This window comes from Oncorhynchus masou, chromosome 6 (genome assembly GCF_036934945.1).
Source record: "Oncorhynchus masou masou isolate Uvic2021 chromosome 6, UVic_Omas_1.1, whole genome shotgun sequence".
NCBI classification, from domain to species: domain Eukaryota; kingdom Metazoa; phylum Chordata; class Actinopteri; order Salmoniformes; family Salmonidae; genus Oncorhynchus; species Oncorhynchus masou.
In genome coordinates this window covers 72782668-72790959 of record NC_088217.1, presented here as the reverse complement: position 1 = coordinate 72790959, position 8292 = coordinate 72782668, and the positions used below count along the sequence as shown (strand labels likewise).

General features: G+C 42.5%; 1 protein-coding gene across 1 annotated transcript; it reads left to right on the top strand.

The window, feature by feature from the left end:
* The first annotated feature begins 1446 nt into the window (after positions 1-1446).
* LOC135542589 (protein sprouty homolog 2-like) lies at positions 1447-6551 on the top strand. The gene is made up of 2 exons (XM_064969683.1): positions 1447-1930; positions 3456-6551. Exon 2 carries the CDS (start codon positions 3507-3509, stop codon positions 4554-4556), a length of 1050 nt encoding a protein of 349 aa, XP_064825755.1. The 5' UTR covers positions 1447-1930; positions 3456-3506; the 3' UTR covers positions 4557-6551.
* The last annotated feature ends 1741 nt before the right edge of the window (positions 6552-8292 follow it).

Genomic DNA, 8292 nt, shown 5'->3' with positions numbered 1-8292 from the left:
GTATATGCATGTTCCCCCTTTCTCTCTATCTCCCTCTTTTTCTTTGATGATAATTAAAAAAAAGTGATGTTGTTGTCATGTTTAGGCATCCATTCCTTTAAAGTTCCACTCTTACCACAAACAGTGAAGCAAACCAAGTTGTGGTGGACCCAACTTGTACTCCCTGTAAGTCGCTAAGGGTACACTTTATGTCAATCAAATGGTTAAAGGGATATTTCTTTACGGAGGCCTGAACTACTATGTATGAACATCCCAGCTTTACATGGGCCCTGCTAGGGAGAGGGGGATGGGAGGACTGGCTTTGAATATTGGATGAAGTATGCAGGGAAGGAAACGAGTCAGGACAGAATGATAGTGTATGGTCTGTATTGAAGGAGGGAAGGGTAGTATTTGCAGACGATCCATATCAATGAATCAATCGCTGTACAGGTTCAATGTAGTTGAACAAGAAAATTATAATCTGAAGGGTGTTCCTGCAGAAACAAGTAGTGTCCTGTTCATCTGTAATTCCACAAGAGGGCACTACTTTTCACATAATCACAAATTGAGGTGGATAATATAAAATGCAGCCTAAAGTGAATGTCCGTTGTAAATTTAATACACCCAAAAATGGAGGTAAACAAGGTCTAAACACAGTCATAGAGGTACAATCAACACAAACATTGTGTACAGTACCAGGTTCTTAATTCCAGTAAATCATTAACATAACAAACTAGAATGTAGGGAAACAAGTACTGCATCATGATCTGACTGCCACTTCCCATGCTTTTCCCTCTCTGACGTAGATTTGCTTCCTGTATCTCACATGCTTTGATACAGCTGAAACATTTACAAGGCATTTGAGAGTTCAAGAGAGTGCCTTTGGAAATGTATGATGCCCTTGCATGTTGCCTCATTCAGAAATGGCCTACTCACACCATGGAATTCCACCCTACATGCATAATCACCTCCTCATTTGCTTTACTATTCTTCATCTGAAATTGCTGTCCAATTACAACTTCTGCAAATGGCCCAAGTGAAAACCGGGGCTTTTCTTACAACCTATATGGTCCTCTCCTCTGACAATAGCACAGTAATAAGCATATTAAAATAGATTGATAATAGCCTACCCTACACCTTCTCTATTATAAATAGTTTCAATTGCAATAACCATTGGAAACAGGAAAATATAGTATATTGTTTTGCAAGAAAGTATACTTTTAGAACTGGATTCAGTGCTACTACACACGATTTGAACAAATGCTGCCTATCAAGCTGCAAACCTGATATTCCTTCAATTAACGTAGTCTAGGCTATGTTAGAACGTTTTGCAATGCCTGAAGTTTTGTCACTGGGAATGTGGCCCGTCCCTTTGCAGTTGGGAACAGTTTGATAGCACAAGGGTGTGAATGCGAGCCCTGTAGCTACAGCCAATGAGCTGGGACCGGATACAAGATATCCTCTGAAACAGCAACTGCTTTGTCCTCCCTCACTTCCATATGACGCCATTTACAGCATAAACCCGACCTCTTCTCCGGAAAGAGGAAAAAACAAGACGAGAAAAACTTGAAAGCACCTCGGCGTGTAAGGCAGCCAAACATTCAACAATTACAGCGAGTATTTTTTTCGAACTCCAGCTTACGTCGGAGTGCAGCAAACTCAACGGATTCAAAAGTATCGAGTGCGCATTTTCACTTTTCTAATTTACTAAAAAAGTGGAGAGCCAGCAAGCCCTTAGTGATTGATTCGTTTTTGGCAGTATTTCGCCTCGGGTACTCTCGCACTGGCTATGTTTTTGACCTCTTAAAATTGGAATCTGGAAATATTGTTTGTAGCTACTTTATCGTTGCACTGGATCGTGTGGATGGGTTTACCAATTAATTTAAGTAGGAATACACTTTCAGATTTAGGAATTTAATACAACAAACGGGGCTGAAGTGGTGCGAACACGGTGAGTTCGTGAAAACAAGTTTGTACTATTTCAACAACAATGTAGCCTAACTATGGCCGTTACAATGTTTAAAAGTTGTAACATAAGAGTAGCCTTAACAATTCTGCATTGTGCATGCTCTCGGACTCGGGAGTTCCAACTGCCGACCCGCATTGACTTTCGTCATCCTCTCCAACCTTCCCCTTGCAATCCCAGCATTTTCTTATCTGAATAGGCCTACAGCTCCTTGCTCTAAAAAGTAGGGTTTTAGTTTCCCCCCTTCTGATTAATGTTCTAGACATCACCCTCTTATTAAAAAATGGATAGCCTGTCAGTAGATAATACATTTTGACTAGATCGATTAAGTAAATACAAATCTGTGAACGGTAGCCTACACATGAACACAGATTTAGCCCAGTTTAACATTGTTTTTGTTTTATATATTCAGAACAACAAAAATAGAGGGCTCTCTTACATTATAGAAGAAACGTGGAATGATAAAAGTCAATATTTTTGTATTGATGTTTGGGTGGGGCTATTTCATAATAGGAAATTAGGATTTTTACTCTTCTGACTCGCCAGTCCATTTGCCTATCAAATGCCCATCTCAAATGTCATGATAGTTGGGCTCATCCGCTGCCTCTCACACACGCACACTCAAACAAACACGCGCGTCATGCACACCATGATTTATTAGGCTAATAATTGCCTCCAGAGTGAAATAAAAATAGAATATAAATGTTCAACTATGAGTCCCTCGAAACTAGCAATCATTTGTTTTTCACTCATTTGGAAATGGTGGCAACATATCTAAAGTCTCTAACTTCTAGTTATGGGACATGTGAGGATGCAAGTTTTGTTACACAGTATGTGCATGATGACATGTTTGAGTGCCTCAACTTTTGTTGAAGTTGTAGACTAGGCCTGTCTCAGCATTGCCTCGTGTTCTCTTCCTTGCATGCTCTTTATATTCCCTGTTTATATCTCATGTAATGGAAATAGTCGTTATGTACCTAAATCCTCCAATCAGAATGGCCTAACATGCCTACTGTCAATTTCCCAACATACAGAAACATGATCAATCCACTGACTGTTTCATTATGTTAAATCTTTCTTTTTGTTCTCCTGTCATGTGAAATGGTAAACAAATGGTGAAACGTTGCCTTAGAGGTACTGTTAGGTATATATTTGGTTGTTGTTACCTTTTAACACCAAACAGAAAGTGCCTAGGGCTAGGGGATATGATTGGAATTGAAATTGGGCATATGCTTACACTTCTACATTGGAATAGTAATTCCTAATGTAAGGTGTTGATATATTTGTCAAGAAAAACAACTCCAGGCGGTAGCGAGACAACCCATGTTGCCAAACCCTTATCTCTTCAATGCAAATTTCAGTGGTGTGTTTGTGTGTAGAGTTGAGATTTGCATATCGTATGTATTTGCCCACACAGTTGTATCATCAGTTATGATTTACATAGGGTCGTTTCTACTCAAATGTCACCTTGTCGTCTCACATATATATATTTGCCTGTCTTTCTCTCCAGGACTTCAGATGTGTTCAATGCCAGCCGGAGGGGTCCTTCTTCAGAGCCAAGATGGAGACCAGTACTCAAAATGGCAGTGGTGGCGGAGGGTCGGCCGGCTTGCTGCGTGCTCTGCGTGACAGCGGGAGGCTACACCGGCCTCACCATGCCCAGGAAGGGCAGCCCGATCCTGGGGTAAACCCCGGCCAGCAGGCCCCTGTGCTCTCGCTGGACCAGATCAGGATCACCGGGAGCAGTAATGAGTACACAGAGGGACCAACGGTGGGACCCATTGTGGTCCCTAGGCCCCCTGGCTCGTTGCCCACCCAGCAGAAGAACGACCTAGGCCTGGAGACCAACGAGCAACTGGAGCCCCAGGACCCCAGGCCCAACCAGAGGAACTTACTCCCCCAACTTCAACAACATCCCCAGCCCACACACTCCACAGTCCCCCTTATGGATGCCCCATCTCTTTCTTCTAGCACAGAGGGCTCCAGAAACAGCCCGAGGACCAGTACAGGCAGCACGTCTTCCGTGCAGAGGCTCCTGAATAGCCCGGAGATTAGCGAACAGATAATCAGGACCCAGCCCATAAGTGTGGAGCTTAAACAGGAGGAATTGAAGCCCCTGGCGAGTATGTCTGGAGGGGCGGTGGTGGTCACGGTGCCCGGTTGCGGTGCCCACGCCGTTAGGGAGGGGCTGCTGGTTAAACACGCCTACCGCTGTGAGGACTGTGGCCGGTGCAAGTGCCAGGAGTGCATGTGCCCGCGTGCCCTGCCCTCCTGCTGGATGTGCGGCCGGCGGTGTGTGTGCTCGGCGCAGAACGCGGTGGACTACGGGACTTGCGTGTGCTGTGTCAAGGGCCTGTTCTATCACTGCTCCAGTGACGACGAGGATACATGCGCCGACAAGCCCTTCTCCTGCAGCCAGTCGCACTGCTGCGTGCGCTGGTCGGCCATGGGCCTCCTTTCCCTGTTCCTACCCTGTCTCCTGTGCTACCTCCCAACTAAAGGGTGTCTCGCCGCGTGCCAGAGCTGCTACGACCGCGTCAAGCGACCGGGGTGCCGGTGTAAGAACACTAACGTTGTCCACTGTAAGAGCGTTGACTGTAAGCCAACGTAAAGGGAAAGTACCTTGGGTGTTGTGGAGAATTGATGGGGGTTTGACAACTTTGGGCGACTGAAATGATCACCTCATCACGTTTTGGCCCAGTAGTCAGAAGTTGATTGGGGGATTGGCTAAGCTGAGCTGTTTGATATGGTTTGTGTCATTTGTTTTCAGCTATGGTTGTTAATACTGGCTGCTTGATCACCAAGTGCCCTGATTTTGTACTGTTTTAATCAAAGTCCAGAATGTTAGCCCTTTTGACATTTAATACAACTGATATGCTATGGACAGACTCTCCTGACTAACTTGTTTGTGAATAGTAATCGCAAATGTATGTAAATTAGCAAATGACCTCCTCAGAGATGTTTTATTTTTGTATATATAATATTTCAACTGTGAAAAGCATTCTGCCAAACCAGAGGCACCTTGATGATAGATCCATATATATTATGTAATACAATGTTTAATGTTGTACATTCATGGGAATGTATATCAATCATTTTTGATGTTTGCCTTACAAGAGGACATTGACACATCGTATCCCTTCAACTCTACTTGTAAATTGTACAGTGACCCTATAAGAAAATCTTTATTTTCTATTTTCAACATTGTTTAGTGGTAAGAATATTTATTTGAAGTTTTATTATTTTATAAAGAAAATATTTATTTTGAGAAGCATCTTAAAAAACATCAGCCTGTTCAAGTACTCTGATGTTGTTGCAAGTTAGGGTGACTAGGGTGTCAAATTGGATGCATATGTTCACTATGAAATAGAAAAATATATTAACGTTTGAAATTAAAACCCTGCTGTTTTTGTCAGTTTTTGTATCTTCAAGCTCTTGTCAGGGTAATGTTTTATGATATCAGATTGGGACACTATCTTTTATTGTCTTGGAATTGTCTCGGCGGTGACTGATATTCCAATGCACACTTTGCCAGCTTGACCTTATGGCTTCACTGCCCAGATCCAATCCTTTGGAATCTATGTAATAACCCAAAATGCTACACTGTCAGTCAGAGAAACTGACACTTTACATTTAGACTTCAGTTCTAGATGGATTAAAAAGCAGAACAATAAGGCTATATGGATTTGAATCAGAACTCATTTATGTATCTTCACGTAGGAGAGGAGAATGTTGAATAAACTCAAGATCTCCCACTCATCTACTCACTTTAGTTCAGTAGAATGTTTGAGAGAAGTCTGATTAGCCTCCTCTTCTGAGGTATGTAGCTAGGGGGTTGGAGCAGTAACTCACTAACCCATCTGTGTTTCCTGTGTGCCAGATGGTAGGGAGGAACACACAGCCACATGGTCTTAGCCCCACATGTTCCACAGCTTCAAACTCAAAACTTCAGATACCAAGAATGAGGATTTCTCACTTGACCAAGTAGCATCACTAGCTATGTTTCCATTAACTTGTCCGGTGATTTTATTTTATTTTGTCGACAAAGTTTGCCAAGAAAATAAATGTGACTATTGCATGCTACAGGCACGTTTCCATTGAACTATCTTGAACTAGCTGGGCTTAATGACATATCACCTAAAAAACACTTTTTCGCCAAAAAACCGAGTGTCGAATTAATAAATTGGTTGAACTGTTTCCATTTAGGTAAATTGCGCATTAGGCCCAATAAATTGGCGACAGTCTGCCCTCCCACCTATCGGTTTCATATCTCAGGTAGCCTGCGAAAGCCTTAATAGAATGCAATAATTGACTAATATTTGCCATATAATTGGATGGTGAAATTTGCATCCAGCCAACCAGAAAAGCAAGGCAAAGCGATTAATGCATTCTTGAAAATCAGAACAATCCTTGTCATGCAAAGAAACATGATTATTTTATTTTTTGTTGAAAAATGTATTTCGCAAGCAGTAAGCGTTTAGAATTAAATGTGGAGTGGAGCTTTATAGTTACGTGATGCCGTTACGTACCTTAAAAATGATCATAATGTATTCTAAAAAACGTTTTCCATCATTTGTCGCAATAAAGAGTACTTATGTAAATGTGATATTTCAGTTATTTTCTTATTTGCAAACATTTCTAAAAAACTGTTTTTGCTTTGTCCTTATAGGGTGTGTGGATTAATGTGGGACAAAAACAAAATGTGGAAAAAGTGTAGAGGTCTGAATACTTTCCGAATGAACTAACTTTAGTAACGGCATTATCTTTAACCAAGAGAGATTGTTGGAAATAATCTAGTTCACCATAACTAACAAAACGCAGACATTTTCACTTCTTAATCAAACTCCAAAACCCTACACTGTTCTTGATTCCAATTTCCTATTTTGGACAGCCAGACGAGACTGGATCATTTCCCCCAAACTGATTAGAGCTATGAAAGAAGGAAAGAGCCACACTGAACGAGTTCACCTCCAAGGGAAACATCTGGCTTTCGTTGGATCATTTAACTGGGGCTGTGAACTGTTGCTCTGCATTGGGAGGGCCATCGTTTGTAGCTGTGGGAACACATTATTTGGTTGTCCTCTCATTCCCATAGCAGGGTAGCCTAGTGGTTAGAGTGTTGGACTAGGAACCGGAAGGTTGCAAGTTCAAATCCCCGGGATGACAAGGTACAAATCTGTCGTTCTGCCCCTGAACAGGCCGTCATTGAAAATAAGAATTTGTTCTTAACTGACTTGCCTAGTTAAATAAAGGTAAAATAAAAAACACACTCAATGGTAACATTGTATCAGAAGTGCTCCCTCAGTCTAAAGCTGACAGGTATAACACTTCATTACTTGTTATAACCAGGTACATGCCCTTATCTTATTATAAGGCTTATACTATGTTGTGCCTGTTATTTAGTCAGGATAATTATGATGTCATAAGAAAACAAGGGGTTCATTCATGCTGATGAGAAGTCTTACAACGTGAATATCTTAAATGTACGTGTTCCTTGTGAACAAGCAGCAGATGGCTTTACCCATAGAGAAGAAAAGGAACCAAGATAACATTTGCTCTGTTGTATTATCAATGGTTTTGCCAGGAATCCCTCTGGTATGGAGTGTTCCTCTAGGCTAGCTGTTTAAAACATAAGCCCTGTCACCGGTTGAAGAACACGCGGACATGTTTGGAACACGGTATGCATGGCGAACGTTGATTGACAAGCCCAGTCTGACCTGCACGCACTTGTTTGTTATTCGTCTCGGAGCTTGAATGACAGTTCGTCTCACCTCCCCTTTTCACATAATTATCCCCTTTCCCCCATTTAATCAGCGGCGGGGGGAAAAAAACTCCCATCGGAGTGCATGGGGTTTTTAATGTCACAGTTTGGCAAGGCTTCCCCTTGCCACTATTGTCTTAATGGTTGGATAGAGAATAGAGGGAAAAGGCGGTTGGGGGTGGTTGGGAGGAAGGCCCGCAAAGGGTTAAAGACATCACTTTAAATGACAAAGGGCTAACAGTTTACCCTGCATTCAGCCTCATGTATTCATCCTATTTTCTATGGCCTCTACTATTTTGGCTCTCTAAGCCCCTCTCAACTACCTGCCCCTACTTGGTATTCTCAGAGCAACATTTTTGGGGGTTTCATTGAGAGAGAGAGAGAGAGAGAGAGAGAGTGTGTGTGTGTGTGTGTGTGTGTGTGTGTGTGCGTGCGTGCGTGCGTGTGTGTGTGTGTGCATGCGTGCGTGTGTGTGTGCGTGCATGTGCGTGTGTGTCTCTGAACGCACACAAGCATTTCTGGTTGCAGGCAAGGGACACCAGTCGTCAACATGTTATGGGTTCACCAGCTACAAAAGCAGTACTGG